At 43.2% G+C, this 18,709-nt stretch overlaps 1 protein-coding gene across 1 annotated transcript; it reads right to left on the minus strand.

Annotated features, from left to right (window-relative positions):
- Positions 1-745: 745 nt before the first annotated feature.
- LOC133115333 (glycylpeptide N-tetradecanoyltransferase 1-like) lies at positions 746-16,616 on the minus strand. Its single transcript, XM_061225186.1, has 12 exons — positions 16,460-16,616; positions 13,584-13,686; positions 13,110-13,254; positions 12,699-12,817; positions 12,122-12,213; positions 8,932-9,048; positions 8,246-8,416; positions 7,088-7,196; positions 5,918-6,088; positions 4,835-5,002; positions 2,864-3,001; positions 746-1,814 (listed from the first exon to the last, which is right to left on the minus strand). Exons 1-12 carry the CDS (start codon positions 16,609-16,611, stop codon positions 1,794-1,796), a joined length of 1,506 nt encoding a protein of 501 aa, XP_061081170.1. The 5' UTR covers positions 16,612-16,616; the 3' UTR covers positions 746-1,793.
- Positions 16,617-18,709: the final 2,093 nt, after the last annotated feature.

Consider the following 18,709-nt stretch of genomic DNA (forward strand, 5'->3'; position numbering starts at 1 on the left):
TCTTATGAGGGATGGAAGCATCTGAATAAATGCTGCATCAATTAAACTGCGATTAAATTCAATGTTGCATCAAACTAAATGCAATTCAATTAAATATCATTATTTTTGTCACTTTCACCCCTCATAGTATCCGTTTGTCACAGTGCTTTTATTTGCACTGCTCTTTAATAAATGCATGCATCAATGCATTTATTAAACCAATTTAACATCTCAGAAAATTCAGTAGTGAAATTCCCTGGTGAAGCTGAAATGTTGCAGGAGACTTTACAAATCACGGTGAAGGAATGCCAATTCACCTCAAACCACTTCTAAATTTTTATTTAGCATAAAAACAAAACAAAAACAAAAAAACCCCCACACATCACATCTCCCTCCTCCCTGTAAACCCACACTAGCACTTGTCCTCAGGGTTGTTGAGGTTACACAAACACACATTCAGAGTAGCGATTCATACTTCTGCCAAATGCCCGCCACCATTACATAAACATTTCCCCAATACTCAATTGAAGTAGTATTAAAGGTAATTTACTTATTAACCGTTTCTCCACATGCCCACCCCCCCCCCCACCTATTGTCCCTCTCCATGCTAGCATGAGCTTGCCTGCACAGTGCCGGGTCCCTTCACCGGACCCTTAAATGAGGCCTTTCCGTGAGTTTGATTATTTGTGAGGCCACAGATGCCACAAATGTGACAAAATCAATTAAAAACAGTGTGGAGAACAAAAAAAGCAAACAGAAAAAGGAAGAAGCTCAAACATTTTTTAGTTCAGTGAAGAGAGCTTGGCGCCTTTTACAGTCACTAGCGCTGGTGCTAACGAAAGAGGACTGGCACACAAGAAGAGAGAATAGGCTAAATCCATTAAGGACGAGAAAGCAATAAAATACAATCAAATTAATCAAAAAACATTTTACAGAAGCCCTTGTACGGTGTCCACTTTGGATATTTCATTTCTCTTTCTCGTTTAGATTCTTCTAAAATGTTCACCGAAGAGGAGAGTAAGTGTTTTAGCAAAAGCGATCCAAACGGCAAGAAAAGAGCAATCTGCGTGTGTTCATGTGTGGTGTGTGTATGCATGCTTGCATGTGGACGTTTGTTTGAATACAGTACTTGGTGGTAGTGGTAACCATCAGTTGCTGATGTACGACATGGTGTATGTACGTGTAGTACAGTAGTAACTGGGTTCACTTGCTGATGTACAAAATGGAAGATATAATACTTGATGTAATACAGCAGTGACTGGTGTCATGTGCTGATGTTCAGGATGGAAGATAAGATACAATGGCTTCATTGTGTCTGTGTGTGGGTAACTGGGTTGGGTTGTACAGTAGTAATAATATTCAGTTGCTGATATATGGCATGATTGCTGGGAGTAAGGTGTGTATAACAGTAGTGACTTGATTCACTTGCTGACATACAGAATGGACGATACAATGGCTTCATGATGTCTGTGTGTGGGTAATTGGGTTTGTTGGTACAGTAGTAATAATATTCAGTTGCTGTTATATGGCATGATTGCTGTGAGTAAGGTGTGTATAACAGTAGTGACTTGGTTCACTTGCTGACATACAGAATGGACGATACAATGGCTTTAGCTCCATGCGAGGGGATGGGAGGGGAGGGGTCAGCCTCCCCCCCCTGCCAACAGCAGCAGTGCAGGTCATAGGTCAAAGTCAAAGGTCAAAATTTAAAAGGGGCGGTGGGTTCTCTTCCCTGAAGAGGAAAGTCCGTCATTCCATTATCCAGGTGCTAAGTGCACGGCATGGCCTCCAGGTCTGACTGTGGCAAGAGGACATCACTGTAACACCAGGCCAACCTGAGGGCAACAACAGGATTTCAGTTAGCCTGGCTTAAAGCTTCCATTAATTTCCACGCACCTCAGTCTCACTCTGCAAGAGACTCAACATTTACCACAGCAACAGGACTTTACAACAATCCTCTACAGTCCTTTAACCACTTCTTCCTGGGGGCCAGATTATATTTTAGCACATTTTTCCACAAACTATTCATAAAACAATGCACTTATTGTGCATGTGAAACAAAAATAAAAGCTGAAACTATGCGCGTATATATTTTGCCACTAAAGAGGGGTATGTTGACACGATACAGGTGCAGGCCTGGATATATTGAAATGCATCAACAACAACAATTTCCTTCTTTTAAAATATCAAAGGTTCATGATTTATGGTGGCTGCATTTAACCCTCACGGCACCAGTTGATTAATCATGGTTCACAGAATCTCCTCAAATGAACGTTTTAACAGAAAACTTGAAATGTGTCCACTAGGAGTGTTTATCTGCTAGGGTGATGAGACCTGGTATGTGATCCTTACCAGGAACCGAATACTTTATATACTGTATAAAGGAGAGGGTTTTTCTGTAAGTAGTGGTAGCCTTCCAAACTACTGTAACTAAAACAACAAGTCAGCATCTTCTGTAAAACATACCATCTACGACACCGGTATGTTTATTTTATATCTGGGAGGAACAATGTCGCAAAAGAGACCCTACTGTGTCTATTATGTAAATGGTTGACATTTATATCGCACTTTTAACCAAAGCGCTGTACAATTGATGCTTCTCATTCACCCATTCATACACACACTCACAAGCCAACGGCGATTGGCTGCCATGCAGGGCACCAACTGGCTCGTCAGGAGCATTTAGGGGTTAGGTGTCTTGCTCAGGGACACTTCGACACAGCCCTGGCGGGGGACTGAACCGGCAACCCTCCGACTGTCAGACGACTGCTCTTACTGCCTGAGCCAATGTCGTTCCTACACTCCATTGCAGTTCAGAAAAGTGTGTACATACTATTCAGAAAAACACTTTGGGAGGGGGTGCAATGACCCGTATATACTGCACCTTCTCAGCACTCATGCTGGGACATTTCCAATTGTACAGGTAATACTGCAGATTCCCATCCCCAATGCCAAACTTGAGCTTCTCCAGGAACGTCTTGTTCTCCATCAGGTCTAGTGCGTTGAAGACGTCGAACCCTTTCTAAACACAGACATAAGGAAACGGACAGGACTGAGGAGCCTGGGTAGTGAAGTGTAGACCTGCACTGAACAACAAACTGCAGCAAACAAGCCACTGAAAACCAGTCGGCAAAACCACTTAGTGTTTCATACATTATAGATGCACTGTGATCTGTAGACACATTTAAATGGAACTACATTTGATTAGTATCTGAAATCGGCTAATAGTGTAATATGAATTAACACCATAAGACATGAGGATATTTTTAGACGGTTCCTGTCTATAACCATGGATCAGCTAAGTACTTATCCTTAGAGACATACAGACGTTCAAAGTAAACAAGTGTCACATAACAGAGTCTTGATTTTAGATTTTGCACACTTGTGAGTTTACTTTATGGGACTGTCCATAAAGACTAAGATTTGGAAATATATTTTCTTTCATCTGAGTCTATGTATTCCAAGCTACAAATGAGGAAACTTTATTGTATCATATGATTTAGGGTAAAATGGACACACAATTTACAATGCATTGTAGTGTGCCCTTTCTTCTTTATTTGGACTACAGAACGCCCACCACTGGAACTACAGTCACATAGAATATAGAATAGTGAACTACAAAGCTGTTCAGCGGGAGGTTCTGGTATGTTCCGTTGACAGATGGAATGTGTGCATGGCCGCTCCGTATTTTTCCTCACGCCCCTTTCGCCTCGAGCATGACAGTGAATAATGTATACAGGGGGCCCCCAACCCTATTATTGGAGATCCACCGTCCTGTAGGTTTTTACTCCAACCCTAGCAAAGCACACCTCATTCAACAGCTACAGATCTCACCGAGTTGCTAATGAGTAAATCAGGTGTGCCAAATTAGGGTTTAAATGAAAACCTACAGGATGGAAGATATCCAGGGACAAGATTGGGCTGCTGTAGAGATTTGCTTGGCAAATACAAAAAGCGAGCTCTCAACCAAGCATAAGGCAGCATTTTGTTTCAATTACCAGTCTCCACTCCACAAATCTTTTCATATTAAATGATATGACATACTTTGTTTAGTCAAAGTATCAAACATTTACTACAAGGCAAATAAGAGCTGTTAAAGAGAAATGTTTGTGGTTTTTGGTTTCCTTTGTTTCCATAAAACAAAGTAAATATGCAAAGCAAAGTAGCCTACAGATACCTTGCGAAATAAAAATGCAAAGAATGCATGGACCATGCAAACCAGCCTAGGTTCACAGTAGGTTTTTCTAACCAAAATAAAACCCATTTAGACATATTTGCTGAATACCCTACACTACAAGTACGCCAAAAACATTAGGGCTATAGATGTCCAGAGATATTATTCTATAGGGAATTTTGAGCAAGTGTAGTTGTCAGTTAATCAACTTGACTAATCAGTCCACTTTGAGCGAATCGTGGTCAGTGCCGTATTACACTGATTAACCTCATCCAATTTAACCCATTTCATTTGATTTGTTTAATATATTCGGTCTTGTTATATTAGGGAAGTTCTGCTGCCAGCTGGCTCTGCTCAATATTAGCCAAATAACTGAATGAGTACCATCTATAGAGAAATTTCCCTCACCACCCACATAAATCAAATGCAGTGACAGAACCTGCTCAAAGTGCAAATCAAAGAGAAGTATTATTTGCATTGTGGTACGTGTAAAGAGACCTCCCCCAAAAGGCAAATGCGCACTCCTCAACCCGTCTTATCCCCTGGGACAAATGGTATTGTGGGTACTGGTTAATATTTCGGTGACGCGACATCGTGGGCTTTGTTGTTCGGCAGACGCCCGGGGGTCACGTTTGACGTGGTGTTATCGTTTTTGGGTTCGGGGCCCCCCCCCGGCCTCACCGATTTGGCCATGACGAGGGCGTCGCTCATCAGGTCCAGCAGGGGCGTGGTGGTGTGCACGTTGTAGAAGGAGTAGGCCGCCTTCAGGCTGCGGTGCACCGGGTGGTTCATGATGGTGGAGGGCAGCGTGTAGAAGCTGATGATGTCCGTCACTGCGCCTTCCGGGCTCTGTATGTACCAGGAATAGCAGTTACTGATTAACACACCGGAACAGCCACACTCTGGATACCAGCAGTTATTCTCATTATCGAGCTATATAGCACAGTTACTTTGATAAATACATTTTAACACATTATATAAGGGGGCGGCCTGTAGTGTAGTGGTTAAGGTAAAAGAGTGGGACCCACAAGGTTGGTGGTTCGATCCCCAGTGTAGCCACAATATGATCGGCACAGCCGTTGGGCCCTTGAGCAAGGCCCTTAACTCTGCATTGCTCCAGGGGAGGATTGTTTCCTGCTTAGTCTAATCAACTGTACGTCGCTCTGGATAAGAGTGTCTGCCAAATGCCATTAATGTGATAACAATGGTCCTAACTCCTAGTCCTGGAGAGCCGCAGGGTGTGCTGGGGTTTTGCCTTAATACCAGCAACCAATTCAGAACCGAGAAACCAGGCGAGGCGAGTTGTATAATTAGCAGCTTTAATTGAACAACCAAGTGCTGAGTAATAACAAAAGTCAGCACACCCTGCGGTTCTCCAGGACCATGAGTGAGGACCACTGCTCTAGTATATTAACACAGTTGTTGTGATTAGCACACTAATCCATGCGTGACCCTCCACTGATTTAGGGCTTTCTGATTTAAGCAGAAACACTGGGGGTAGGCTGGAACAGTGGGGGTTTTCAAGACCAGGCTTGATACGGTACTAGATACAAAGGAAAAGGCAAGCATTGCTCGGCTGAACGGCCTGTTATGATCATTACGTTATGGTAAGAGACATTCAGCACTGCACAGCTAGAGCACAGGCTGAATGGCTTGTTCTCGCCATTACATTATGTTATGTTATATGGACTGTAGCAGACAGCCTGCTCGTGTGAGACTGCGGTGCAGTGTTCCGGGCGCTTCCGTGGACGGCAGTCGGCTGACCTCCACCAGGAAGGTGTCGATGATGTTTTCCCGGGGCAGCAGCCAGTGCTCCACCTCCTCCATGTTCAGCACGGGTGTCAGGTGGAACTGCCGCAGGTACACCCCCAAGAGCCGGTGCACCGCCCCCACGTCCTTCTGGGTCATCGCCCGCAGGCCGGCCGTTTTGGGGGCCTGGGGAGGGGCATGACGGGGGGAGGGAGGGACCGTGAGAGTGGCATTTTGAGAGGAGAGAGAGACATTATTACAAGAGAAGGGCAACTAGATTGATTCCTGGTATAAAAGATAAAGGTTATGAGGAAAGACTACGTGTAGGCGATATTTTATTATTTCTGTTGTTATGGTAATGAATGACCAAACACAGTAGCATTGTGAAAAAATTATTAAACTCAAGAAAGGGATTAACAAAGGCTGCAACTGAATACTGTGGTCCAAGACACACAGTACTGAACAAAAGTCTTAGGCACCTGTAGAACATTCTGTACAGATAAGATTCTTTCAAAAATAATTCAATGAAAGGTCCTACATAAACGTACTATACATTTTACATCACATTTTAGTAATTTGGAGGAATAGCTAAACTGAATCAAATGAGTATTTTTGTGACCACCCTTTAAAACTACATCACTTCTCTGAGATAGTCAACGCTGTCCTGCAGTTCTATAAGACCATCAGCAGGGAGGGTGTTCCAAGCATGTTGGAGAACTTGCCACAGTTCTTCTGAAGACTTTGGTTGGCTCTTTGCTTCTGATCTCAGACAGCCTTGATCAAGTTTTTACGTAAAAAGTAGTGAGTTGCTTACAGTAATATGTTACTTTTTTCAATTAAATACAAAAATGTCTCTGTAAAATTTAATCTTTTGGAAAATGAATATTTGGAAATCTGAAATGTATACTACACACAAAAAAATTAACATATATATAATACAATCTAGGGTGCCTAAGACTTCTGTACAGTACTGTATACATTTATGGTGTTTTAGAAATCAGAAGCCCATCGACTATTCAACCCCCGAAACAATGCAAATGGTGAAGTCAATGTGGTGAAACCAAGCATCATTTTTCACAAGTTAATACCGGAGTCTCATCACCCAACAGACAGATGTAGCAGATTCCATGGTGTTTGAAAGAGCACTCCCTAACAGACACCACCAGGGGGCGCCAGTGCACTGACCTCAGGCAGCCGGTACAGCTTCATGGTCCGTTGCATAGTCATGTTCCTGCTGAGATGTGAAAACTTCACCTCGATTAGCTTGCGCGGGTTCAGAGAACGGTGCCAGTACCTGTCGAACACAGACACCTCAAACATCCACTCGGATGTGAAATGGCAAGAAAGTGTGTGCCTTGTGGGTTCAAACCAGAGTGTGTGTGTGGGTGCGATGCACATACTGGTAAAGTGTGTGAATGAGGATCAGTGTGTGTTTGGCAACAGCAAACCTCTGTGCGCATGCGTTAGGGCTACACGATATATCAAATATGACTAATAATACTGCATAGGGTGTGTCGGCAATCTTTTATCATTTTTGTTGTTAAAGTAATGAGTGGCCAAAGACCAGAGGCATTGTGAAATGCTTCCTGGGAAAAAATATCACTGATATCTACCGGGTGCTGATAAGACAGCCAAGGCCTTTCAGCTTCCATGAGATTGAAAAAAAAAACTAATCTCATGATCACATACAGGCTGTATGACTGTCTTATCCGCACCCAATAGATATCGGTGATGTTTTTCCTGGAAGCATTTCACACGGCCTCTGAAGTTTAATTGATCACTACTGCATGAGGTATAATGAGAAAAAACTAAAGTTGAAAGATAGTCTATATGCCCCATGGCAACAGTTAGTCTTAAAATAAAAATTCAACATATTGAGCAGCCCTAGTGAGTGAGTGAGAGTGTGAGTGTGAGTGTGAGTGTGAGTGTGAGAGTGAGAGTGAGAGTGAGAGTGAGAGTGAGAGTGAGAGTGAGAGTGAGAGTGAGAGTGAGAGAGTGAGAGAGAGAGTGTGTGAGTGTGAGTGTGAGTGTGAGTGTGAGTGTGAGAGAGAGAGAGAGAGAGAGAGAGAGAGTGTGAGTGTGAGTGTGAGTGTGAGTGTGAGTGTGAGTGTGAGTGTGAGTGTGAGTGTGAGTGTGAGTGTGAGAGAGAGAGAGAGAGAGAGAGAGAGAGAGAGAGTGAGAGTGAGAGTGAGAGTGAGAGTGAGAGAGAGAGAGAGAGAGAGAGAGAGAGTGAGAGTGAGAGTGAGAGAGAGAGAGAGAGCATACGCACTGCCGTGTCAGATATCGAGGGGTTCATTTTCGATCCCGACAGCTGTGTATGTGGGGGGTCGGTACAACACACACCTGCAAGTGCCGACGGGTTTGGGCAGGACCACCCCCGCGGTGTAGACGGCCTGGAAGATGCCCTCTCGGTTGACCCGCCGGGTTATCTCCCGGATCAGGACCGGAGCTACGCGCTTGGAGCGCAGCTTCTTATGCACACACAGGAAGTTTATCTCTACCATCTTCTTCTCTCTGCACGGAAGAGCAAGGCAGTTACACATGGCCGACTATTTGTAACAGAAGTATAGGGCAACGGCGTTAGATATGGTCGACTATACAGAAGTGTAGGGCAACAGCGTTAGATATGGTCGACTATACAGAAGTGTAGGGCAACAGTGTGAGATACAGCCAACTATGTACGGGAGTGTAGGGCAACAGCGTTAAATAAAACCATTGAAGGCCTTACCAGTGTCTACCAATGAGAACTTCTGTTCAGTGACAACTAAAGTTTTAGAACCTCTGCCGACAGCTGCTAGTCTCATTTTGTCAACCATCAATTATAACTGGACATTCTCAGCACTTATGAAACAAGATTTTAATTTAAAGTTTCCCTGAAAGATTTATTACCAGGACAGCAAACAATTTTAAGGTTAATTAGGTGCAAAGCTGGCCTTGTAAACACCTGCCCAAATAAGGGCTCCGTACAAAGACTAGAGACAGACAAATGACGCATTCCCCTTGTGTAAGAGACGTGGAGCGGTACTGACGCGTCGTAGATGCGGATGTTGGCCGGGATGGCGCTGATGAAGCCCACCAGCTTCTTGTTGGAGATAACGCGCACCCCGCAGTGCCACTGTGGCAGCCAGCCTGGGGGCCGCAGAGCCCTGAGGGGGAAGAAGGGGAAGAGGGGGAGACACACATTACATATAACATTAACAATAACAACAAGAATAAAAAGCACCTTTTGTGCATATGATGCATCACATAAGACCATAAGAACACCACGTTAAACTGCTTGAGGTCTGCTCGTAATACATGCATGTGTTACTGGTACCTCCTCTGCGTTGGGAGCAGACAATAGCGGTCTCGCTCTCAATTTTCCTCAGACAGTAAAACACTACCTTTGTAATTTGTAACGACTTGAGAGAAAGAAATTTCCACGTGCAATCCTCTGGCAAGAGTTTCTTGCCCGAGATTTACTTTGCAGATCTAACATGGATAACTTATTCGCAATGCCAAGTCTGAGCTTTAGAGACAATATTAAGGATCTTGGTCTCAACCTCATTTCACGTTCAGAATGTGTCCGACATCCAGGATTCAACATCTGACGGACATAAGAGAGTTCAGACTGGTATCCAAATTATCATAAACGTTATCGTGTGGAGTTGTGTGTCATCAGTGTAGATGTTGAAGGATAGGTGTTGCTTGCAGCAGTGCTGGAGCTGGCGTGTAAATTGCGGACAGGTCAGGGCACAAGATGGAGCTGTGGGGAACACCACAGATAATAGGGGCAGGACTGGATGAAGAGTCACCAACAGACACACTAAACTGCCCGCCATGTAAGTATGACTCAAACCAGGTTAAAATAGCAAGTGCAACCCCAAACCAGTATACGTTTGTCAGTTGAAATGGCATGATTAGCGGCATCAAAGATTGAACTTCATTCATATAATACCAAGATGGAGAACTTCAGAATCTGCATTCATTAAGAGGTCATTAGTCAGTTGAAGTTAGTGCCACCTAAAACCTGACTCTTGGGAGTACACAAGAGTAGATATCGGCTTAATGGATCCAAGAACAGCACTGATTTGATGAGTGATCACTAGACTTTGCATTGAGGCTGAGATCCAAGTTATAACATTAGCAGATTTGCAATAAAAAATTAAACACTTTGTTCCAGAGAGTGCAAATTCACATTGGGGACACATTGACAACCCGCTAAATAGTTGTGAACACTTGCACTGAACAAAACAAATGTTCTGAGCAATAAAAGACATGTCAAAGCTATGATTATATTTTATTGTCTGATTGCTCAGACATTTGTCACAAGTGCCGACAGCTCCACATAATCCTACAAAAGAAATTAACAGGAAAGCTTCAACCAGGAAGTCAACCAATATTAAAAGTCTATTTGGCCCTTTGAAGAGATGCCCTCAGGATATGCTGAGAACATGTCTTATCTTGAACACTTTGCCATTCAAGATGATAGAGAAAGACTGGTCCAGTGAGAATGCAGATTCATGTACAGTGCGTTGCTAAAGTATTCAGACCCTTGCCAAATTCTCACATCACCTGAATTACCAATGATATTCTGAACTTACACTCAGTGACCATTTTATTAGGTAGACCTGTTCACCAGCTTGCTAATGCAAATATTTAATCAGCCAATCACGTGGCAGTAACTAAATGCATACAAGCATGCAGACGTGGTCAAGAGGTTCAGCTGTTTTTCAGACCTGTTTTTCGGAAGAAATGTGATCCAAGTGACCGTGGAATGATTATTGGTGCCATACAGGGTGGACCAGACGGGTCAAAGCTGACAGGTAGGTGCCAGTAACGCAAATAACCACACAACATGTCAAACTAGTTACAACAGTGATGATGAACACACAACACGTCAAACCTCTAAGTGGATGGTTTGAGTCCAATGAGTCTAAAAAGTAAGTCTAATAAATACCTAATAAGGTGCTCACTGAGTGTAGGTTCTGTACGATATTTTATTAAAGAACAATGTAAACGTTTTAAAAGGAAATATGCCGTTTGCATAAAACCCGTTCTTTGGAAGCTCACATTTACATACATGAAAATTATCCCAAGAGAGGGCACAATTACCTTAACATTGGCCACTTTCCTGTGGAACCATTAAAGTAACTGCCATTTCCTGGATAAAAACCCCTCTCTGTCTAATGATCATAGGTTAGGGCGTGTGTGAATATGAAGGAAAGCTAAGAAAATAAAGCAAAAGATAAATATAGCAAAAGTATACAATTAGAAACATATTAAAGGGGTTTCTCAAAATCCAGTGTTCAAGCAAAAGATGACAAAAGATAAGGGAAGGCACAGAGACCAACAATCACTATGGAGCAAAGTACGAACGAGATAAGTGCAAAAGAATCTGCTTCGGCATCGATACGAGCTCACAATAACAATACTGATTGTTCAGATGTGTACGTATCATTTGTAATCCAGAAAAAAACGTATAGCTCTCAAGCAGACTGAAAATGTAGCAAGGCACTGCATGTAGTTTGAACTTACACATACAACAAAATGAAGAATCTGAAGGCATTTGCCCTTCAAATGTTCAAAGTGTTTTGCCTATTGTCCATTCAGCACTATGTTGATAGTGCTTGTACAGTGCAACCATGCGCTCAATCATTGATTGCTATAAACATGAAGCCTATACATTCACTATAGCTGTGGGTTTACTGAACAGCTGTACAACGTGCTGTAACACTGAAGAGCTACTGATCTTGGCATTCTCCATTGCTTGCTGCGAGCCAACTAGGCCAAAATCATGCCTGCAGATAAACAGACAATCAGGCACACTGTGCAACCGCTAGAACGCAGTGAACATCGTAATCACAGAAACATATCTCTCACTGTCATACACACACTTTCCTCAAATGCCATCAAGATAACCAACACACACCACAGAAATTAGAAATTAGCTCATATTTATCAGGCATTAAAAAAGAGCAAACTTTCCTCAGGTTTCACCAACGTTCTGAATGAGCCAATCAAATGACACAGCTTCACAGGTCGGTAAAACACTGACCACACCCCCACCGCAGTAGGGTCAGCACCTTGAATACGGTCTACAAGCAACACCTTTTATACGGTCTACAGACAGCACCTTTCATACGGTCTACGGACAGCACCTTTCATACGGTCTACGGACAGCACCTTTTATACTGTCTGCAGGAAGCACCTTTAATACCATCTACAGGCAGCACTCACCACAGCAGGAAGTCTGGGGAGTAATCGAAGCGGAACATGTTGTCATCGTCCTCCACATAGTTCTCATTAAGAAGGGTGTACAGCTCTTTCAGCTGTGAGTAAGAGATGGAGAAACACTTAAACACGCAAGTCCAGCTTAACACTTTCAGTACCGCGGGTGACTCAAGTCGACAGAATTACAAACGTTCTAGAGTGCCAAGGGAGACCAATGTTGACCAAAACTTGTAGATCGAGAAAACATTTTAAAATCCAATCAAAATGCTGTTACTAGCCAAATAAACCCTGACCTGATGTCCAAACGTTCTCAGTATATCTGTAATTAGCATACATGTTAATATGACATCGTTATAAAAGTATAAATGAGCTAACAATAGCCTAGTTCAGATGATGTTTGTTAAGATGAGGAAAATTTTATCGGGACAGCAATTAAATGGTTTTTGCCGCATGGCTTGGCACTGTAGGGATACTAGTGTTTGGAACACTCACTGCTGAGGCTTACTGTTCCAGAAAACTGCGGTATTGAATGGTTTAAACAGCGAGATGGGGGGGTTCATTGACAGGCGGGCAGAAGGCTCACCACGGCAGGGTTGCCCAAATCTAGAGCGTCCCAGCAGAAGCCGTGGGGGAGGCTGTAGGGCTCCTCGCGGGTGTTGGCTTTGTCCGGCTCTATGCAGCCGTGCGACGTCACCATCTCCCCTGGAAAGCAAAATGAAAACCAGCCCAATCAGAGAGCACGAGGACATGGGCTCGGCCATTCACCGAGAGAGAGAGCACAGGTGGCCCACTCACAGAGCAATACGGCACAGGTGGGCCAATCGCCCAACCAGCAAGAACACCTGGCCCAATCAGAGCGGGAGAACACAGTCAAGTCCTGATTGACTCAGATGTTACATAGAGCATTACACTATATTATCACTATATTATCTACTGTTTAAAGTACCCAAACTCAGAACAGACCCTATCTTCTCCACCCCACTGCATTCCATACCAAGCTTGGGGACGGGCTGCGTGTCCCAGAACTGGTAGCTACGGCGAGTGGCCTCCTCGATGGTTTTGGCAGGGCCCTGACCCACGGAGAAGAGCTCGATAGCCTTCTGGATCTCATGCAGCTTGTCAGCCGGCAGCGAGTTCACCTGCAGGACGAGGCCATGAGGCAACTGGTCAGGAATCAGGTGCATTCATTTACATTACATTACACTAAACTCTTATCCAGAGCGACATACTACAAAGTGCATAATCATAACCAGGGACACGTGCGCTGAAAGGACAAACGTGCACAGTTTGGGCACAACAGGACATACACATGCTTGCAGAGGCACACACAAACACACGCGCACACGTATGTACCGACACACACAGAGCGCACGCCACACGCAGGAGGCGTGCACTCAGGCAAGCGCACACACACTTTCATACACACAGTTATACCCTCTGTTACACACTACGGGTGGGCGAAGCTGACCTTGGCCACGGAGTTCTGGGAAGGATCTGTGCCTTCACTCTTATCTCTTTTCTTCTTCGGTCTCTTCTTTTTCTTCTTGGCACCGGTTTCTTCTCCCGGGCTCCTGTCACGAGAAAACGAGGGCGATAGACATTCTCAACAGGGATATGAAAATTATGTTTAAAAATAGAACTTTTTTTTGTTCAGCCGTACTGGCCAATACCAAAGCCTCCAGTTGCACAAAAGCAAACTGCAACAGAAAGGTTCAATAGTTTGCCATTAACTGTGGATAACACAACTGCGGTGACGATACAATATGGGGAGGGAGGGAAAGACCTCAAGAGTTTTCCCCCAGGTATTAATAGCAGCGCTGTTACACCACCACTAACTTCACGAGCACCTCAGCAAACATCAAAGAAAAAACCCCCAGGCTCAGGTCTCCATGGAAGGGGTGGGCTGAAGCGTAGTTGTGCAATTTAAGAATTTGTGTAGTTGTAGTCATTATGACCAGGTCAAGGGTAGGCTATACCGTGTGAATACCACGGCCCACCACTGCCAGCAGGGCTCTCCAGTGCCCCCATTTTAGGAGCATTTGCTCCTGAAAATGTACCTGTGCCAACTGGAAAAAGAATTTCTGAGCATCTACTTCTACAAATTGGGATGCATTAGTGAGCTCCAATATTTTCCTACGCAGCAGCACCTTCAGTAACAACTTTCCTGAGAATTTAATCTACGCTACAGATTTGGAATCAACCAGTGCATGGCGATGGCCTACACATGTTAACACAGGAAGAACCGGAACATGCCAGAACAAGCCAGATCAAATAGCATTTCATAATCGAAGGCCACCTGCACGACAAAGAAATACACATGAAGAACAATTACACAATGTGTGTGTGTGTGTGTGTAACAGTGCCGAACACAGCAGTCGGTACGTCACCATTGTTAGTGGAGATCCCAATAAAAAGCCAAAAAGCAGTTCCAAACCTTCTGCGACACACCCCTTTTCAAGTTGCCATAACAGCGCAATTACACAGCTTCCCTTACCTGCCAATCAAAATAAAGAAGGGAGAGATGGGGGGAGAGACACGTCAGCCCACCCTGGTTCCCATGGCTGCAGAGCGCAGGCCCCGCCCACCTGAGGGTGTTCCAGGTGAAGGCGGATAGACCTCACAGTGGAAGGTGCACTAATCCCATTAACGTCTGCAGACGGAGCGTGGGCACGCCGATCTGCATTCGTAAGGTCAGACCAGATTCTGCATCATGCAACCTATGACCTACCAACCCCCACCCAAGAGGCCGCTTCTGCTGACCGGTTCCATGGATTCCTATGGGAGTTGCCCAATGGAACGACAAGCCAATATATGAAGGCTGCCATGTTTGACCAAGGGGCTTTTTGACACCAAAGCATATGCACTGGGTACCAAAACAGGAAGGAATCAATAGGAATGGCGCTCAGCTCCAAATAATCATATATATATATATATATTTTTTTTTTATCTGTCCCTGGAGAGTAATTATTTCAGTGCAAAGAAATGTTGAAAGTAGTATCCAAAATAGTATAAATACAATCAATGGGGAAATTAGCTTTTTGGTAGGAGAAGCTTAATAAGCTCCAATACCTCAGGTAACCACTGGAGTTTTCAAGTTTCTGGGGGAAATTATCTGGTCCCCTGAAGGGAAGTAAGCATACTGCAAACAGGGAAAATAAGGAAGTCAAAGCACTTCGATTGCTGTTCCGTGTGCTGCCAAGCCCAAACATCCAGAATCAAAAGCATATTTCTCTCTGCTCACGCCCCATTTCACACCACGACTGTGTGCCAGATCACCGTTAGCACGCCTGTGTGTACACAGGCATGGATAACCCAATGCGAACACTCAGTGGTGAGTGGACTGCATTTACATTTAGAGTGAATTTTTATATTATCCCAGCTTCCCTTTTTTAAATTTAACTTCTTTTTTTTTTAACATACAAGCCATTTGTACAACTCAATATTTTCTGAAGCAGGTGAATTTTTGCCCAGTCTTATGGGTCTTATTTAGCATAGACCTAAATAATATCCCAGTCGTTTGACAGATGATGGTGAACAAGGTGTCGCTAGCAAGGTGTGGCTGGACACAGAATGTTAGCTAGCTAGCTAGCTACAGCCCCGATATCTTGACTGAAATATAACACGTTAGGTGCGTAGCTCCAGCTAACATAAATGGGAGTCAAATCGGTAACGTTAGTTAAACTAGCTAACTTCATGCGTTAGCATGGAATGGGGTTTCTCCTTTCTCTTTTGATAAGCTAATGACAAGCTCTTTGTTTTGAAGCGGTCAAAATGAGTTAATACTAGGCAGCTCTAGTTCATTATTTATCTAACGGAAGCTAGCTAGCTGCGACGTTGCTTACTAATTATTTCGGCGTTTCACAGCAGGTCGCTGTTATATTTTTCCTCGTTCCATCACCATATGGCTAACCTCGCCAACCAGCTGTCATTGATTTTTTACTCCTAAAATCATTGGGCAGGATTCAAATGACCCATCAGAATTTGATAGCCATGCGACTCTCGCTAAAAATACAATGCCACAGTGTACTCTATTTTTTTCATAAGCGCAAATTCCAAACCACACTTGCGCATTTAATTACTTAAATCCTGGCCGCAGTCGCTTAGCCGATATTGAACCATTAGGGCTACAAAGCACCAAGACCCACCCACGCCACGAATGATGGTACGATGGCCCAACCAGTGTCAAAAACAAGCTATCAATCAAGTCAACTACCCAATGCAGTAACACTAGGGGTGGGATTCCTTGGTATCAGATTGCCTCAGCCCAGCTGAGCTTTAAATAATTCTATTACAATCGCGCCTACAAAGATGACAGATTTTCTTAAAAGGCGCCTTCGTCTTTACCCATCATCGAAGTGATGCTCCTGATTTTCACAGTCGCTGCAGTGGGCATGGTCCTCGTCTACCTCTTCATCTTGCTCCACCTGCGGTGCTGTCTCATTCTCATCCGCCATCTTTAACCAGGAAGCCGAAAACGTAGAGCGTGCATGTACCATAGAGTTCAGCCTGAACTAGTTATGTACTTCACAGAAGAGTTTCCGTGATGTTCCTGCAACACATTTGCCTAAACCTCGCAAGGGCCCAGCTCAACCCCAGCACAGGAAATAATATCACCCCCTGAGTCATTTTTGACAGGAAAATAAAAATACTTACTCTTACACTGAAGACATAAAAAAAATAATTTATAGCATTGGATTATTAAAGGTATTTCCATCTCTTTAAAAACTAAAACGTCATGGCTTGTGATAACATACACATGTTTAACTTTAACTCTGTTCAAATAATCATATTGTTTGTCTTCGTATGTGTCCATGTATGTGATGCAGAAGGAAGCAGTTGTATATAGCTGAGGCAGACATCACATTTGTAGTGCAGTTATTGTAATTTGCAATGTCCTCATATTTTCTTCACTGGGCATTGTCAGACCTGTTGCTGGATGTTCTACAGTGCATTACATTTTTAGTTTTTTGCATGACATATAAGCTGAGGAACCCGCTAGCCTTCACGTATGCTGTGGCACATAGGTTCATATCCCTGTGGGTTTTAACCAAGACAGGCAATACGATTATTCCAGCAGAATGGTTGTCATGACTCAACTTTGACTAGTGGCACATACAGTAAAGTATTGGAACAGCAAGGCCACTTCCTTTATTTTCCTTTGGAATACACTGAATACATTTGGGGTTGAGATAAAAAGATGAACACGCAACAAGAGTTTCAGCTTTTATTTCCTGGTATTTACACCAAGATGTGTTAAACTACTTAGAACATAGCAACTTTGATATGGTATCAGACCACCCAATTTTTAGGTGAGCAAAAGTATTGGAACAGAGAGTATTTAGGGAAATGACACTTCATATTTGATAGCATATCCCTTGCTTGCAGTAACTGCTTCAAGCCTGCACTGACATCACAAAACTGTTGCATTCTTCTTTTGTGATGCTTTTCCAGGCTTTTACTGCAGACTCTTTCAGTTGTTGTTTGTTTCAGGGGGGGTTTCCCTTCAATCTCCTCTTCAGGAGGTGAAATGCATGCTCAAATGGTTAAGTTAAGGTCTGGTGATTGACTTGGCCAGTCTAAAACCTTCCACTTTTTCTCCCTAACAAAGTCCTTGTGTTGGCAGTATGTTTTGGGTCATTGTCTTTCTGCATGAAGTTCATCCCAATTAGTTTGGACACATTTCTCCATAAGTTGGCAGACAGAATGTTTTTGTAGACTTCTGAATTCATCCTGCTGCTACCATCATCAGTGAATATTTCCATAACTTTTGTAGAGGTTAATCTTCGTCTCATCAGTCCATAAAACTTTGTTCTAGAACGTTTGTGGCTCATCTCTATACCACAAGATTACAAATAGCTCCTCTCTAAGTCTTCTTCGAACGGTTGATTGAGATACCTTCACCCATGGCCTGTGGAGATTGTTTATGATGTCACTGACCAATATTTTGGGGTCTTTCTTCACAGCTCTCACAATGTTTCTTTCATCAACTGCTGTTCGATGACTTGCTCAGTATGGCAGCGTTTTTTTTCTTTTTCAGGACATTCTATGTTGTTGTACAAGCTGTGCGATGGCTCTGGTTCCCCTCTTTTCTAAGCTTCAAAATGGCTTGCTTTTCTCCCAAAGACAGCTATCTGGTCTTCATGTTGGTGTATCATTTCTAACACAAACGCAGTCTTCACAGGCAAAACCAAAGGCTAAAACCAAGAGACATTCAGAACTGTTTATTGTTTAATGAATCAACCTAACAGGACACATCTGGGCAGCATGAAATACTTGTCAGTCACAAAACAAATAATACTTTTCCTCACCCACAAATAGGGTGGTCTGATACGATATGTTCTAAATTGTTTAACAAATTTAGATTTAAAAATACCAGGAAATAAAAGCTGAAATTCAGCTTTTGCCCTCTAACTCAATTGTCTTGAGTGTAGAGCAAAAACAAAGGAATTGACCTTGCTGTTCCAATACCTTTTGAGGGGACTGTACATTAGTTGAATTAATTGTTTTGGGTGATTCTTTGTTAACTGTTGCAAAAAAAATAAAATTATATATAAATATAAAAATATGAAAAAATATTATATATATATATTTTAG

The sequence above is a fragment of the Conger conger genome, chromosome 16 (assembly GCF_963514075.1).
Source record: "Conger conger chromosome 16, fConCon1.1, whole genome shotgun sequence".
Lineage (NCBI taxonomy): Eukaryota > Metazoa > Chordata > Actinopteri > Anguilliformes > Congridae > Conger > Conger conger.

Bases quoted from the DNA above. Each gene is read 5' to 3' on its own strand.
- LOC133115333 (XM_061225186.1), bottom strand. From the start codon at position 16,611: ATGGTACATGCACGCTCTACGTTTTCGGCTTCCTGGTTAAAGATGGCG. The intron at 13,687-16,459 runs GTAAAGACGAAG...TTCTCGTGACAG, and splicing joins GAGCATCACTTCGATGATGG to GAGCCCGGGAGAAGAAACCG. The intron at 6,089-7,087 runs GTCAGTGCACTG...GCCCCTCCCCAG, and splicing joins AGCTGTACCGGCTGCCTGAG to GCCCCCAAAACGGCCGGCCT.